General features: G+C 54.4%; 1 protein-coding gene across 7 annotated transcripts in view; it reads left to right on the forward strand.

Annotated features, from left to right (window-relative positions):
* TCF3 (transcription factor 3) overlaps positions 1-16,950 on the forward strand; it is a 38,947-nt gene that overhangs the window by 21,075 nt on the left and 922 nt on the right. For 2 of the 7 annotated variants that reach the window (XM_036282137.1, XM_036282138.1), the window contains 13 exons: positions 2,544-2,611; positions 3,740-3,872; positions 5,957-6,006; positions 7,205-7,307; positions 7,392-7,561; positions 7,662-7,791; positions 8,499-8,557; positions 8,683-8,761; positions 9,592-9,665; positions 10,049-10,210; positions 10,292-10,415; positions 13,995-14,130; positions 14,294-14,529. In XM_036282137.1, coding sequence (XP_036138030.1) covers positions 2,544-2,611; positions 3,740-3,872; positions 5,957-6,006; positions 7,205-7,307; positions 7,392-7,561; positions 7,662-7,791; positions 8,499-8,557; positions 8,683-8,761; positions 9,592-9,665; positions 10,049-10,210; positions 10,292-10,415; positions 13,995-14,130; positions 14,294-14,529 — 1,524 coding nt within the window. Of the gene's footprint in view, positions 1-2,543; positions 2,612-3,739; positions 3,873-5,956; positions 6,007-7,204; positions 7,308-7,391; positions 7,562-7,661; positions 7,792-8,498; positions 8,558-8,682; positions 8,762-9,591; positions 9,666-10,048; positions 10,211-10,291; positions 10,416-13,994; positions 14,131-14,293; positions 14,530-16,588; positions 16,816-16,950 lie in introns of those variants that run through there. The other 5 variants (XM_036282142.1, XM_036282140.1, XM_036282141.1 and 2 more) reach the window with 5 other exon arrangements.

A 16,950-nucleotide genomic window follows, 5' to 3' on the forward strand; every position in this document is an offset into this window, starting at 1 on the left:
TGGACCCCTCATCCCTGTCAGTGGGGGCTGGCCAAGTCCCCACCAGGAAGTGAACTTGGGCATCTGATGACTCAGTCGATCTGAGCCTGCTCTTGCTGACTATGGGAATCAGAATTCAGGAGGTCTGTGCTCAAGTTTCACTCACTGGGCCTGGTTGAGGCCGTCCTCTCTCTATCCTTGGCTTCCTCACTTGTGGAATAGGTATATTCATAGAACCTTTCTCATAGCAGGTAATGAGGCCTTGCCCAGCGCTCCAGGTCCCACAGTGCCCCCTGCCACCCCCTTATCTTGCAGATGAGCAAACAAAGGCCACTGAAGGGACCTTTCCAGGGGTCTGTGGCTGGTCATGGGCTGGCCAAGGCTCTGTCCACTGGGACTTTTGGCTTTGAGTGTTGTCTCGTGTGCCATCCCTCCTGCCAGGGGACCATGGCAGGTGCCCTGCTGAGTCCTGGCCCCCTCTCTACAGTTCTGAGGGAGATTTGGGGTGACTGTAAAGCTGGCTTCTCTGGGAGGATTCGGTGCTGTTGCTCTGGGTCAGCTCCCACCTCAGAGCCTGGGCAGTAAGTGGGGCTTTTAGTTCACTGCCTGGGGGTCCTGAGACAACATCCTTCACACGAAAGCTAAGGTGGCTGCTGGGGAAATGGATGTGTGGACTGTGGGACCCTTGGCATGACTGACCAATCTGTAGGGAAACTGAGCCCAGAGGCCTTTGTGCTGAACCCTGAGGGGACAGTGCCTGCCAGACCCCACCGGTCATATGTTGCTTGCTGGGCCCAGGACTGCCAGGACTGGGTGCACAGTAGGCTGAACAGGTTGCGTATGGCCTGAGAGGAATCATGGCAGGGGCAGCATCCACGTACATACTTTCCACAGCAAGAATTTGTGCCCATTTCCCAGACCAGGAAGTAAGGCCTGACCCACGTGGCCCAGGGTAGCCTCTGCACCTGCAGCTGTTCCCCTCTGTTGTTCCTTCCTCCCGCCTCTTCCTGGTGCAGGCAGTTCCCACGCTGAAACCTAGTCAGTAGGGCCCAGAGCCAGCTGTGTCCCAGGTCTGCCACATGTCCTGTGGTCAAGGGGCTCATTGAGTGCAGCATAGAGCTTAGGCCAAGCCCAGCGGGGAGGTGGATGTAGCCTTGGCATCCCTGGGCCTGTTTCTCACCCCTGGGCCAGGCTGAATGGGGCTGGTGGGGCTCACAGGCCTGGTGGCAGCCATGGCAGGGTAGTGAGTGGTGAGTGAGGGTCCTGCTCTCCAAGGAGTGGGTCCAGTCTGTTCTCATGGGTTCCCCAGCCCCGTCTGGCTCCCAATGAGACCCTGGTGGTTTTTATTATCTGTCCTCTTCCCACCTTCATGCCCTGATATGCAAGTGTATGCCCATGGGGCTCATGGCCCCAGCAGGGTCTTCTCCCAGAACCTCAGTTTCTCCTTGCCTTCCTCACCCCTTTTCTTTGGAAACCTATATTTGGCACCTGCTGTATGCAGGGCCTAAACCATGGCAGCCCCATCTAGCAGGGAGAGCCAAGGGTCTGGGAGGTGAAGCTGTTTCCTCAGCCAGAGCCCAAAGCCCTGGCTGGGCCTGCCAGCTTTGCTCCCACACCCGCCACCCACCCTGGGAGGAAGGAAGTACTCGCGCCCACCCCCACCCCCCATTCACTCACTGTATTGAGAGCAGGCCTTCTCTAACTTCCAGGTCTCGGTTTGCTCATCCCTAAAAGCACCCAGTGTTACCTGTCTTGGTGGAATACTGGTGTGTAGGTGGGAGTATGGCCCCTCTCTTGCCCCAGCAGCCTTTGCTCTAGGAGTCTAGGCAAATTGTACTTTTAAAATAAAATTAAAAAACAAGATTTATTCCCCCCTACTAGTTGGAGAATAATTTAAATTAGCTGAACATTCTGATTCCTCATTCATGTTGAGATTGGGGCCTAGTTTAAGCCAGAAACAGACTTAAATGTCTCAGCTATTGATTGATCCAAGGACCTGCTTCAGGTAAGGCTGGATCCAGGTAACTGTGCCGTGGTATCCACACTGGTGGCTGTCAGGCAGGCAGTGTCCCTGCAGCCCAAGGTGTCAGCTGCCTGCACAAGAGAAAGGCCCCTTCTCACCGAGTCACTTCAGTCAGTGTCCCCAGGGATGTTGTGAACTAACCCCTGGCAGGGGCCTGGGTGCTAAACTTTACAGACTTGAAACACCACCACCACCACCACCACCCAGCCTGTTCCCTGGGAGCCTAGCACCTTGGGGAGTCAATATTTCATGACTAAATGGAGGAGATAAGATTCAGAGGGCAAGGAGGTTCTGAGTTTGGCACTCACCCATCCCAGAGACTGGCTGGAGGGGTGCAGGGGTCTTGCATAAGCATCAGGGAAGGCATAGTATCCAACCAGACCTCCACTTGTTCGCCAGGCCAATGGAGAGATCAGTATCCTGCCTTGGTTCTCTCAGTGTTGTGCACTTGTAGAGCCCTGCTGTGTGCAGGCATGTGCCAGGTGTCTGGGTTGCAGCCGCCCTGGGTCGGTTCTGAGTGACCCTGTTTCCTCCCCTCCAGGCAAGGGTGGTGAGCGGAGCACATATACTGCCTTCGGGAGAGATGCCAGTGTTGGGGGCCTGACTCAGGTGAGCTTGTATCTGTAGGGTGGGGGCTGCTAGAGCCCATTGGCACCCAGCTATTAGTAGAACCCAGAGAATGAGGGATAGGACCCCAATTTTTAGACTGAAGAGGTATCGCAGGTGGGCGGGGACTGGCCAGAGAGTGGAGGGCACCTAGTGGAGCCTATAGTCACTGCTCCACTGCCCCTGTCCCACACACCTTTTAAAATTTTAGACAGATTGGTAGCAGTTTCTTCCATTGATTGTAGAACGATCCCTGGCTGAGCCAAGTGCTGGTCATTCTTCCAGCAGCAGCTAAAATAGGACTGGGCAGGCTGAGCTGGCCAGGAGTGTATAAGGGAAAGTGAAGGCAGGGGAGGCCATGGCCCCATGACTCCTCAACCTGGGGGCCACCGTACAGAGCTGGAGGGCCTCAGAGAGACATCAGCCCAGCAACCTTGGGGCCCTGCACCTTGTTCCTCACAGTCCCCCACCCTAGGCAGAACTCACTCATGCCTGCCCTAGCTGTGAGGCTGACAGCACTGACTAGCCTCAGTGGTCCCGTGTGACCTCCTGTCTGGGTCTTGTCCCCTATTGTGCCTCCCTAATTTCAGAGTATTGGCAGGCCTTGTCCCAGGGGGTACCACCTGTGTGCACACCAAGTCGGAGCCAGATTGACACCTACTGGGTCCCAGGCCCTGTGCCAAGGGCAGAGCTTATAAGGCCCCCACTGGTCCCCACAATGCCCCCCTGAGCTGGCATGCCCATGTTACAGATGGGAAAGATGAGACATAGAACAGCCAATCACATGGAGCCTCAAATACCAGTCACTCATGCTCCCAGGGGAAGAAAGTTCATTTTAAACTAATTATGCAAAATTAAACCATCTACCTTTAAAAAAAAAAAGATGTACACAAACTAAAACAGCCAGATTTTACTAATGCCCAGACATGTTTGCACGTTCTGCATTCCAGAACACAGTTCGTTTTCAGGCTTGCTGGGAAGTGTTTTTCTTAAAAGTAATGCTGCGTCCATGCATGACAGGTGTCAGGAGAGAAATGCCTCGAGCAGGGGTCACTCTGACCCCTTAGATGGCCAGGCTGGGTGCTGGACACCAGCTGAGCCCCTAGTGATGACCTCTACCCCCTTTCCCAGGCTGGCTTCCTGCCCAGTGAGCTGGCCCTCAGCAGCCCCGGGCCATTGTCCCCCTCAGGAGTCAAGAGTGGATCCCAGTATTACTCTTCCTACCCTGGCCATGCTCGGCGGAGAGCCGCGGACAGCAGCCTAGGTGAGTGGGGCTGCCAGCAGGGCTGCTGGGCCCAGGAGTGGGATCAGGGAGAGGGATTAGCCCCCACTGTGCACCTCCCAGGCCCTGGCTAGACTGGGAGATCAGATAGGTAGTGAGCCAAGAAAGAAACGGTGGATTCTTGTTATTCGTAGAGGTTCTGTGCTATCAAGTCATCATGAATACTGATTCCTTCTCCTGGGGAAATGCAAGGATAGGTTCCTGCCAGCCTCTGGTCAACCAATCAACATATAACTTTGTGTCACATATGTTTCTATTTAAAGACACCTTATTTCACATAAATCATTGGTTCATTGGTAGAACTGGCCAGTGGTGCCATAACTCAGACCTGAAGAAAGCTGATCTAACACACATTTTTCATGTCCCAGTTTTTGCACTCAGAGACACTAGCCAGCACCGTGGCACCATGCATGCATGGGGAGTGTTTAAGCAGCAAAACCTCCCATAAAAAGCATGAAAATCAGGGTTCTCAATAGATCGAGAAAAGGACACTGGTTTTTGTAGTCTGAGCTGGAACTGGGAGGCAGAGCACCACCCAGGTTTCCCCACTCTGTACACAGTTGTGAGTGACCCTAACACCCTTCACATATGATTTTGGGGAACTGATTTCAGCAGATCTGCAAGTGTGGGATCTGTGAATAAAGAGGATGGACTATGGGATATGGGGTAGGGGTGGAATGGGGGGCTTTGGAGCAAGGCCCTGATTCAAGTGCCTCTTGATTCCCCACTTCCCAGACTCCCTGCTGTAGAGACGACCCCCCCCCCCAAATGATTCTTGCACATTGTCAGTCCCCTCCACATGTACCCAAACCCTTATTTAAATAATTAGCTTTGGCCAGTGTGGCTTGGTTGGAGCGTCATCCCATACACTAAAGGCGGCAGGTTCAATTCCTGGTCAGGGCACATACCCAGGTTATGGGTTTGATCCCGTCAGGTTGTACACGGGAGGCAACTGGTCAACATTGATATTTCTTTCTCCCTCCCTCTCTCTCAAATCAATTAAAAAACATAAATTTGTATTTATTTCTTTTTTTAATCCTCACCCGAGGATACCTTTCCATTTATTTTCAGACAGAGTGGGAGGGAGAGATAGAGAGAAACATAGACGTGAAAGAGACATCGGCCGGTTGCCTCCCGCACAACCCTGACCAGGGCCGGGGACCGAACCGCAACCAAGGTACGTTCCCTTGACCAGAAATGAATCTGCAACTCTGATCTGCAGGTCAATGCTCCAGCTGATAAGCTAAACCGGCCAGGGCAAACATATAAATTTTTAAATAAATAATTTTATTAAAAGGGAAGCTTGCGCCCTGACCAGTTTGGCTCAGCAGTTAGAGCATCGGCCTGCGGTCCAGAGAGACCCGGCTTTGATTCTCGCAAAGGGCGCGTACCTTGGTTGCAGTTTGTCCCCGGCCCTGGTTGGTCGTGGGTGGCAGCCACTCGATGTGTCCCTTTCACGTCGGTGTTTTTCTCTCTCTCTTCCTCTCTCTCCCTCCCACTCTATCTGAACAAAAAATGGAAAAATGTCCTCAGGCGAGGATAAAAAAAAAAGGGAAGCTTGCCTTGGCCGGTTTGGCTCAGCAGTTGGAGTGTCGGCCTGCGGACCAGAGAGTCCCAGGTTCAGTTCCCGCTAGGGGCACGTACCAAAAGAAAAAAGGGGGACGCTTAAGCCCAGCCAGTATGGCTCAGTGGTGGAGTGTTGACCCATGCACCAAGAGGTCGCCAGTTTGATTCCCAGTCAGAGCACATGCCCAGGTTGTGGGCCTGATCCCCAGTGAGGGGCTTACAGGAGGCGGCCAATTGATGTTCTCTTTTATTGATGTTTCTCTCTAAAATCAATAAAGAGCCCTGGCCGGTTTGGCTCAGCAGTTGGAGCATCGGCCTGCGGACCAGAGATAAAATAAAAATAAAAGGGAAGCTTAAGGGCCTCCTCTCCTAGGTGCATGGGTAGGCTGTCTCCTGACACCCCCCAATGATAGGCATGTTTCTGGGCCTTGAAGGACTCTGGCTGTGGGGAGCAGGAGCCAGCTTGGATGGGGGTGGCTCACTCATTTTACTCCTAACAGATACACAGCCCAAGAAAGTCCGGAAGGTGCCGCCAGGTCTTCCATCCTCGGTGAGTTGTGGGTTGGAGCAGGGACCCCACAGATCACATGCCTCTCCAACCCTCCAGGCTTGGGGGCCTTCCCTGCCCCCAGCTAGAGTGGCCAGTAAGCTGAGCTTTTGCCTCAAGGCCTTAGCTCTGACCAGAGATACTACCCCCTATGGATTTTGGGAAGTTTTTCATGGGGTCTAGTCGTGATCCTTCTTGCTTTAAGAGGTCATATTCTGTGATGCCTTAGAAAGGGTGTGGATGTAGTCCTGGGAGTGGGAGCAGGCAGGGGCACCCTGGCATCCAATTTGGAGGTTTCTTCCTACCCCTGTAAACCCACCCCTACCCTGCCCTGTCCACTCAGGTTCAAGCCATCCTGTATCCCTGCCCCAGTGCCTGGAGGTTGGCAGGGTGCCCGGCCCAGCAGATGGTGCTGGGCCATTAGTGAGCCATTCATGATTTAATCACGAGAAGAAAAGGCAATTTGCCTGTTTCCTCAGTTTGTCTTTGCACCCGCCTTCAGGAGCCCCTGGTCCCAGGGGTCAGGCAGAGACCCCCACAGGCTGACCCAACCCAGTGCAGGCCATAGACTCATGGTTAGTATCAGAGATCGACATACCATAGCTAGGAGGTGCAGTCAGGCTCACATGGTTTTAAGACCTGACCCTGGTGTCATTTATGATATCATCGACTCCCCATTTTTCTCACCTGAATCCCCACCCCAATTTCCTGGAGATATGAGCCCCCTGTGCCCCCCTTGTCCTGCCAGCACTCTGTACCCTTTGTTCTACTCCAGTGTTGGGGCAGACTAGTTCATCCCAGGACTTTCTCCTGGGCCCTGCCTCAGTTCCAGGCAGTGCCCACCAGAGTTGGCACTGATCCTAAGAGGCCTCTGTTATCTTTCTGCTGTTGGGTACCCTGGGTGGAATGTTAGTTGAGGGCCTTGGGTTTTGCATGTTCAGTGCTGAGGCCAAGGGACATTCCAGCACTGGCAGAACAAGGAAGGAAGGAAGGGCTGGAGGCATGGAAGTTAGGCTTTAATGGATCAAAAGCAGGTGGCTGGATTAAGGAGGGAAAAGAAATTCTGTGCAGGAGGTCCAGCTCAGGGAAATAGACTGCTGTCTAGGTGGAAGGCAGGACTGGGGAAGGGGGCCAGCCAAGGGGTGGGAGATAGGTTAGTCCTGCCCCTCCTGTCTGACCATGCCCACCTACCTGCCCACAGGTGTACCCACCCAGCTCAGGTGATGACTACGGGAGGGACACCACCCCCTACCCATCTGCTAAGACTCCTAGCAGCACCTACCCGGCCCCCTTCTACGTGGCAGGTATGTGGGGGCTCACCCAAGACAGCTAGGACAGGGCCCAGGTCCCTTTGCCTGCCCATTTCACTATCTTTGTCCTCTCTGCAGATGGCAGCCTACACCCCTCAGCCGAGCTCTGGAGCCCCCCAGGCCAGGCAGGCTTCGGGCCCATGCTGAGTGGGAGCTCGTCCCCCCTGCCTCTCCCACCTGGTGGCAGCAGCTCTGTGGGCAGTGGTAGTGGCGGTGGGTTTGGTGGCCTACACCAGCACGAGCGCATGGTAGGCCCCTCGGGATAGGGTGGGGGCATGCATTTGGGTAGCATCCTTTCTGATCCCTCTGTGATCCCATCTCACTCCCTTTAACCCCATCCCACCACAGGGCTACCAACTGCACAATGCGGAGGTGAATGGTGGGCTCCCTGCTGTGTCCACTTTCTCAGCTCCCACAGCCGCCTATGGCAGTGTTGCCAGCCACACGCCTCCCGTCAGTGGGGCCGACAACCTCATGGGTATGGCCCCCTCACCCCACCCTGATGTGGCCCTTGTTATTAACATCCTCCTCCTCCTGGGATCAGCTTAAGCTCCTCAGCCCCATGGCCCCATTTCCGATATTTTAAAAAGGCTCGTTACCTTGAAACACTTTCCATTTAAACCCCTCCTGCCTCTTGTGCTATTATTGCTATGTTTTTAATGGTGTGTGTGTATATATATGTATGTATGTATGTTTGTTTGTTTATTTATTTATTTATTTATTTATTTTTTATTGTGGGGGGGGGGGGTACGTGCCCCTAGCGGGAACCGAAACCAGGACTCTCTGGTCCGCAGGCCAACGCTCAACCGCTGAGCCAAACTGGCCAGGGCAATGGTACATATATTTTAAACCCCCCTACACACACACAGACACACACACAAAGAAAATGGCTCTTTGAGGAATTGATTCTCCTACTTTATGTTTGGGAGAACTGGCTCAGACTGAGGGATCTCTCACTCCAGGGCCTGTGGTCTGCCAGGGCCCAGCGCCTCCATGGAAGCAGGTGGCGAGACATCAGGCAGAAACCAGACCAAAATCAGGGGCTGTGCAGTCCTGGGCTTGGGCATCCATGCCCAGCAGCTGAGTATAGAAGGGCTCTTCTCGTCAGCTGGGGCGTGCAAGCCAAGCCCAGGTACTGGGGGCACCAAATCCCTGAGGTTGGGTCTCACCTCTGTGCACCCACAGGCTCCCGAGGGACCACAGCTGGCAGTTCTGGGGACGCCCTTGGGAAGGCGCTGGCCTCGGTGAGGCTCAGGGCAGGGGTGGGGTGGGACGGGTGGGGGTAGCAAGGGTGGCTGGGCCATGACTGCAAGAGGCCAGCCCCTAACCAGCTGCCTGGTGGCCCTGTCTCTCCTCATCCCCACTGTAGATCTACTCTCCGGATCACTCAAGCAATAACTTCTCATCTAGCCCTTCAACCCCCGTGGGTTCCCCACAGGGCCTGGCAGGTCTGTACAGGGTGCTGGTGGGGGTGGGGCTGGGTCTGTTGCTTCTAGTCTGGAGTGGGTGGGAAGGGATCAGGCTGCATCATGGGTTAGGGACCATCTGCCTTGGAGTTTATGTCCCTATGGGAATCCAGGAAGGCTTCTAGGAGGAGGCTTCTAAGCCAGGATTCTTAGGTCACAGCAAGGGCAAAGGCCAGGAGGGCAGTACCCAGCAGTTTGCACTTGTGAGTGTGAGGGGTACAGAGGAGTCAACGAGGTCCATGGCAGGGGTGCTGAGAACCAGAGCAGCCAACCTAAGACTCACCTAGACTCTAAACGTGCACATATTGGTGTTTTCCACCCAACAGATATTAGTTAGGAACCAACTGTATACCCCATGTTTGGTCTGCCAAAGAGGTCAGGTCTTCCTGTTCCCCATTCCCTGCAAGGACATACATACCTGAAGAGCAGCGGGGTGGGGGGCAAGGAGGAGTGAGAACAGATTTCTGGAAGACCAGTATGGTAGGGCAGGACTGGGAGGAGACAGCTTCAAGGGCACCTACTATATGCCTCTGAGCCAACAACCTTCCCTGTGGGGAAGGAGGGGTTGTTGTGTCTGCATATGGAGGAACAGGCTGGGAGAAGTGAATCTGCCTGGACCTGGCTGGATTCATGGGCCTAGAACAGCTCTGTGGATGTGGGTGCCCCTGTGTGGCCAGCCTGGATGCCACAGGCCACTCAGTTTTCTCGCCCCTGCCTTCCAAATTCCTTCTTCCTCCCTCTCTCTGTGGGTCAGGCTGCACCAACACCCTGGTGCTTCAGATTCCCTCAAATCATGTCTCTACCTTTTCCAGGGACATCACAGTGGCCCCGAGCAGGAGCCCCCGGTGCCTTATCGCCCAACTATGATGGGGGTCTCCATAGCCTGGTGAGCTTCCTGCGTGGCTGGGGAGGATATACCCTTGTAAAAGCACCTGGGGGAGGGGGGGGCAGTACGGGTGTGTGATTAGGCACGGAGATGCTTGTTACTGGAGCAGGGTCCATGGGGGCAGGTCAGCATATCTGCTGTGGCCACATTTCATGTGACTTTGAAACTGAGTCCCATAAGAGAGCCAATAGGTCTCATGTGACCAGCAGAATCTGCATGAGGACATTGATGCCCTTTTGACAAGAATGAACTTTGTAGTTAATTTGTTGGGAATAAGGTCTAGCACTATCTCCATGGCCAGTGCAGGCACATATTTCAGGCCAGACCACACAGGGCTGGGTGGGGGTACTGGCAGCCAAGCCACTCACTCCCTATCCTCACAGCAGAACAAGTTGGAAGACCACCTGGATGAGGCCATCCATGTGCTGCGCAGCCATGCTGTGGGTACCTCAGGTGACATGCATGGGCTACTACCCAGCCACGGAACACTGGCCTCAGGCTTTGTCGGCCCCGTCTTGCCACTGGGCGGGCGACATACCAGCTTGGTGAGTGCTGGGCAAGGGAGGGGCCAGGTGGGCAGGTTGTGGGAGCTTGCCAGCCCTGACTCATCCACCCCTGGCCCACAGGTTGGAGGCAACCACTCAGATGATGGCCTCTCAGGCAGTGGCAGCCTCATGCACAACCATGTGGCTCTCCCCAGCCAGCCCAGCACCCTCCCTGACCTCTCTCGGCCGCCTGACTCCTACAGTGGTAAGTCCCAGCATCATGCCTGGGCAGGGTGGCCAGCACCTGAGAGTCACCTGTGCCCTGGCTCCTTCTCTGGAGCTCAGTCACTGAGCATCACTTCCTGTTCTAGAAAACAGGGACAAGAAAGAGCTTGTGACAGATTGGAACAGCCAGGCTGGGCTGAGTGCTCTCTGCTGGGCTTTGGCTTGGGACTATCTCACCTCCATTTCCAGTTGAGGAAACAGGCACAGTGGGAACTGGGGAAATCCTATCAGTATGAGTGGAGGCCAGGCAGGAGTAGTTACTGTCACAGGCACCTGAAATCCTAGAAAGGCTGGGCAAAGTCAGTGGTTCTTTCTTTCCAGAAGCAGGGTGGAGCCCAGCAGTCTCTGGTCTTGGCATTGGCGCAGGTGCTGCTGCCGCCATCAGGGCCCCTGCCTTTTTGTTCACTCATCCAACAGTGTAGTGAACTGAGTTCACCCAACAGGCATGTGTTCAGTACCAGGTGTGTGTCTGGTGTTTCTCTAGGCTCTGGGGAATAAAAACGGAATCCAACAGAGAAAGCTAACCCTGAGGGGAAAAGCGACAGACAGGTACAAGAAAGTGGGGAGGGTTAGGGTTGCAGGGGGATTGTTTTAAAGACAGTGGGGGTGGCAGGGTTATGACATGTGAGTGGAGCCAAGGAGGAGCAAAAATGGGGGTAAGGGAGAGGTGCAAAGGTCCTGTGACAGTATCAGGTCTAGAGCAGAGTGAGTGAGGGGAAAGGTGAGGGCAGGGAGGGGACAGAGGACTTTGTAAGCCACACAGTGTTGAGCTTTTACCCTGAAGGAGGTTGAATCCCCGGAGGGCTATGGGCAGAGGAGGGACAGGACCAGACTGGGGTACCCTCTGGTGGCTTTGGAGAGGACAGACTGGGGAAAGGCTAAGGCAAGATCTCACTGGGGTGTTCACTGGTGCCCGCTTCTGGGAGGACAGGTTGTATAGGAACAACTGTGGGAGCCAGGGACCAGGTTGGAAAGTACTGCTCTGGTCAAGGAGGAATAGAAGGGGGCAGATGCGGGGGTTTGGCCAGGGTGCAGTGGGTAAATTTTGGATGTTTTGAAGGCAGAGACCTCAGGACTTGCTGATGTGGAGGTGATAATGATGGGATTTGGGTCTGGAGTTGGGTGAGGCCTGGGTGTCATCACACATGGTGGAGTTTAAAGGGAAAAGCCTAGAGGGGGCAGTCGATTCGCAATATGTGGACAGAGCAGAGCCCAGGCCTGAGCATCAGGCCAGATGGGGATAGGCAGCTGGGGGAGTTGAAGGTGGGTAGACTATGTCAGATGCCAAAGTGAAAACCCAGGATACACTGAATAAGGGTCAGAAGGACCTGAGCAGGGGCAGCACCAGTGGAGTGCTAGGGTGTCAGTGTCCAGGGAACAGAAGCGGAAGGGAATGAGGTCTAGGTGGTTTCTTTCAAGACTGAGGAGGTGACATCTTTGAGGTGCTGGGGCCAGCTAGAGGAGGCCATTGGTGAGCAGGAGAGCTGTCCACTTGGTAGGAAGTTTTCACAGGAGGAGGGAGAAATGTGGCAGGGCTCACAAGCACCTACCAGGGATCAGCGGCCAGTGTTTCATAATGGGCAGTCCCAGGATCATTTAACACTGATACTGCTATAGCAGGAGAGATCAAGGCTCAGCAAGGGTCCAGGGACTCCCCACCAGGCAGTGGCCAAGTCTGACCTCTACCTACCCTACCCTTGTATCAACTTCTGAAAAATACACCACGTGATGTTGACACTAATGTGATGCTGGTATGTGACAAGGCTGCCTAACGTACCAAGCACCTTGGGATCTACCATGCAACCCAAATTAGAGCAGGCTCTCATGCCTGCCTGCAACCCTCCCCAGCCTGCCCCACTATATCCCCAAAAGCCAATACTTTCATGTTAATTTTGTCATTCCATCCCCATATTTTTACTCGGGTCACTGGGCAATGTCTGGGAATATCTGTGGTTCTCACAACTGAGGGTGCTTCTGGCATTGAGTGGGTGGAGGCCAAGGATACTGCTCATCCCCTGCAGTGCCCAGGACTGCCTCACAGAGAATGATCCAGCCCCGGTGTCCACAGTGCTGAGGGAGAACCCTAAGAGCTTTTATCCGCAGATTCTACCCTCCTTCCCTTCCATTCCCTAAGGGTCATCCATTGAAGAACCCTAGGCTATTTCCTATGGTCAGCATTTTGCTATTTGCACCTCGTTGTAGTTGTGTTCAGTGTAACTGTTCCCCCTGAAACCATGTATTTTGTTTACATGGTTTTTGGACTTTCAGAAATCAACATACTTTGCAAATGTTCCTCTGCATCTCTTTGCTTGCTCATGTTCGGTGTGAGGTTTGCCACCCTGCAAGTGGCTGAGGACAGGCCCATACCCTACCTAAGACAATTGGTCACTTCCCACTCTACTTGCATCAGATGATTTCCAAAACATGTCTCTTGGTGCACATGTGCAAGAATATGCATGTGTTCGTTCACCATTTCGGATAACATCCAGTTGTTTCCCACAGTGGTTGTACCAACCATTTGTGCAGTGTCACAAGCTCTCCATTCAGCTGAGTTAGTGGGTATGACATATAACTCATAGTCCTCATTTGAAATTTTTAATGATTTTTAGAGAGAGAGAAGAAGGGAGAAAGAGAAACATCAATTTGTTATTTCACTTATTTATGCATTCATTGGTTGATTCTTGTATATGCCCTGACCGGGGATCAAACCTGCAAACCTGCAGCCTTCGAATATTGGGACAATGTTCTAACCAACTGAGCAACCTGAACAGGGCCTCGCTCGAAATTTAACTTTTTTTTTTTTTTTTAATGAATTGCTTTTTTTCTTTATTGGTTTTTAGAGAGAGGGGAAGGGAGAGGGAGAGATAGAAACATCAGTGAGAGAGAACATCGATCAGCTGCCTCCTGCATGCCCCCACTGGGGATCAGGCCCACAACCTGGGCATGTGTTCTGACCGGTAATCAAACCGGCAACGTTTGGTGCATGGGTCAATGTTCAACCACTGAGCCACACCAACCAGGTGAAATTTCTTAACTTCTTGATGTGATAATTCAGATTTCCATATAGCCACGTCCATTTCCGTGTCTATGAAACACCTGCTCTGAGTTTTGCCTGTTTTCCTGTTAAGTCATCTGTCCTTTTAACGATTCGTAGGAGTCCTTTACATATTGTGGAGACCCAGCCTTTGTTGATTTATACTTGATGAGTATCTTATATCCTGTGGCATTTGTTGTTTTCTTTGGTATCCTAGTGATCGGAAATTCTCAATTATGGTACAGTCAAGTTTATGGATTTCTTTTGAGAACAGCTCTTTAGTATTCCACAAATTAGTTCTCTGCCCCTAGGCCTCATTAAAACTCCCATGCAGATCCTTCTAAAGTTTCACCTTTCCTATTTCGGACCTTTGTAATAGGTGCCTGTGTGTAGAGTAAGGTAGGTGGTTTGTCCCCCTCTTTGCAAATGAAGGCCAGGAGAGCTCACACTCCTCACAAGAGGATCAAGGGGAATTTGCTGAGTGCCTCTGGAGGTGGCCATACCCTAACCCCCAGCCTCTTGCAGGACTCAGTCACAGGGGCACTGCCTCAGGTACCAGTGAGATCAAGCGGGAGGAGAAGGAGGATGAGGAGAACGTGTCGGTGGCCGACAACTCAGAGGAGGAGAAGAAGGAGCTGAAGACCCCCCGGATCCGGACCAGGTGCCAGCCCCTCCTCGGCCCCTGCCCCACCCATCAGGATGAAAGCATATGCACACAGTGCTCACACCAGAGACGTTCACACCGCGAGGCATCCGGCGGGCCCTGCGCCCGTTCTCCGTCTCACTGTCTCCCTCTGGCCCCTGGGCCCCCCCTACCCCCGTAGCCCGGAGGAGGACGAGGACGACCTTCTCCCCCCAGAGCAGAAGGCTGAGCGGGAGAAGGAGCGCCGGGTGGCCAATAACGCACGGGAGCGGCTGCGGGTCCGAGACATCAATGAGGCCTTTAAGGAGCTGGGGCGTATGTGCCAGCTGCACCTCAACAGTGAGAAGCCCCAGACCAAACTGCTCATCCTGCACCAGGCCGTGTCGGTCATCCTGAACCTGGAGCAGCAGGTGCGAGGTCAGTGGGGGCGCCGCTCCCCTCCCATCACCTCTGCCCGCGCTCTCTCCTTCCCCCTCCTAGAGCCCGCCTCTCCTACAGTGACCACCCCCCTGCAGTGACTGGCCTCCTCTCATAGTGACCATCTCCCTGCAATGACCATCCTCTTCCCAGTCAATGCCTCACCCACCCCCAATCCACACAGTGACCATCCTCCCATCCCGAACCAGCTGCCTTCTGCCTGGCCTGGCCCCAGTGTTCCCTCTGGAAAGGGAGGATGAGACTTTGAACCCTTAGTCTTACAGATCTGGGCCCTTTGGCTCAGAACTGTGTCCTGGGCCCTAGGGACCCCTGCCACTGTGGCCCTACTATCTCAGAAAAGCCCAGAGCCTGGCCAGCAGTGGCTAGTGTCCCCTGGGGCCCAGAGGCTGTCACTGTCACTCTGAGCAGACCTCTCACGGGACCCCATCAAACCTCATCTGCAGGTGGGGTTTAACCCCCTTTCCCAGGGCTGGGTGAGGATCTGGAAATCACCCCCTGCCCCAGGAGAATCCTTCCCCAACACCAGCTGCTTCCTTAACTCCTCCCCCTCCTGCGCACCCATTAACCCTTTTTCTCCTGCAGCACTGTCGCTTGTACTGGAGCTGGGGCTCTGGCCCACCACACACTGTCCCCCCAGCTCTCAGGTTTCTGCATCTGCACTTGGTGTGGGCGTCATGCTGTGTCATGCCCTGTCCCCTGCGTCCGCCTCTCTGCTCTCTGACTCTTGCGCTCTTCCCCCACCCGGCCTGTCCGTCTCTGCTTCCACTGGCAGCCCCTCCTTACCTCGCACTTGCTGCCCGAGCACCGGATGGCTGGCAGAGACCTCAGGTCCTTTCTTCCCCCAAAGCCCCCTATGGAGACTTGAGGGATGAAAGGGGACTGAGGAGCACCAGCCTCTGGGCCTGGCTGTCAGTTTGGTCTGCGCGCTTGTCCTGGGCTCCGGGGCCAGCAGGCAGGGTGAGGGCAACAGCCCCCCCAGCACAGGAGCAGGACAGGGCACCGGGGGTCTAGGTTCCTGTGTCTCAGGCATACACCACTTGCTGGGTCTTCACTTGTCTTCATTTTACTGCCACAACTGAGTGTGGCAGGTGTCCTGATTTCAGTTAGCCCTGTCCTACCCAGAAAGAAATGAGCACAAAGTGAGGTCACTTATCCAGAGCCACATGGCCATGCAGCTACTATGGCCTGGGCTGGATGTGAACACCGGGTGGGCAGGTATCTAGGCTGCCATTCCAGATTCTTGTGTGGGCAATGGGCTCACTCTGTCTGACACACACGGTGCTCCATAAATTAGAGCCACCACTATGGGAGCTAATAATGCTCCCACCAAAGAGTTGGGGCCTATGCACAGGGTACACAGTGGGCATTCTAGGCCCAGCTGTCAGGGCAGCCAGAGTCCAGTGTGGGAGTCTTGGAGGGTGTGAGCTAGTTGGCTCCTTATAAGACTGAGTGTCCTGGACCATTCCCTGGCCCCAAAGGGCTCCCCAGGCCTTTGCCTGCTAAGGCAGTCTTATCAGCCCCTCTACCCAGCTGGTCAAGCCAGGCAGGCCCAGCCCTCCCTAACCCAGCAGGTGACTGCTCTGAATGGGGAAGGTCGTCCTTCCAGGAAGGGCACCAAGTCCCCTGCCTTCCTGGCCAGTCCTGGGGCATGTGGGATGGGAAAGGGATAGATGGAAATCATAGCCCACCCCAATTCCAATGAAATGTTCTGGGGACAGTTGGGCTTTGGTCATGTCGCTTGAACATGACCACAAACATATAACCTTGCCTAGAACTGTTCACAGATAGGCACAATGCCCATGATTTCTGGTCCAGAAATACATTTTCATGGACATGAGTATGCACACACTAGGCACATGTACTCATGCTATGGTGCCCACCCACAAACACAAGCCATAGACCTGCCCCTGCACTGCTGCACCCACACACAGTCAATGGCCGCCCTCTCCACGACCCTGGCCCCGTCCACCCACCTGCCCACTGTTCAGTCCCCCTTCCCCAACACATAACTAACAGAGGCCCTGGTGCTGTGACCCAGCAGTACGGAGGAGGTGCTGTCCCTGGAGGAGAAAGACCTGAGGGACCGGGAGAGGCGTATGGCCAATAACGCGCGGGAGCGGGTGCGTGTGCGGGACATTAACGAGGCCTTCCGGGAGCTGGGGCGCATGTGCCAGATGCACCTCAAGTCGGACAAGGCACAGACCAAACTGCTCATCCTGCAGCAGGCCGTGCAGGTCATCCTGGGCCTGGAGCAGCAGGTGCGAGGTAGGCACCCAGGCCAGGAGTCCCCACCCCCCATCCCTTTCCCATCTGCATGTCGATGGTGCTTCACTAGAGACGGGTGTGCACTAGCTCCTGGGCTGAGTCCATGTCTCAGACTCTGATGTCCCCCAGAACACC

This window comes from Molossus molossus, unplaced genomic scaffold (assembly GCF_014108415.1).
Source record: "Molossus molossus isolate mMolMol1 unplaced genomic scaffold, mMolMol1.p scaffold_m16_p_4, whole genome shotgun sequence".
Lineage (NCBI taxonomy): Eukaryota > Metazoa > Chordata > Mammalia > Chiroptera > Molossidae > Molossus > Molossus molossus.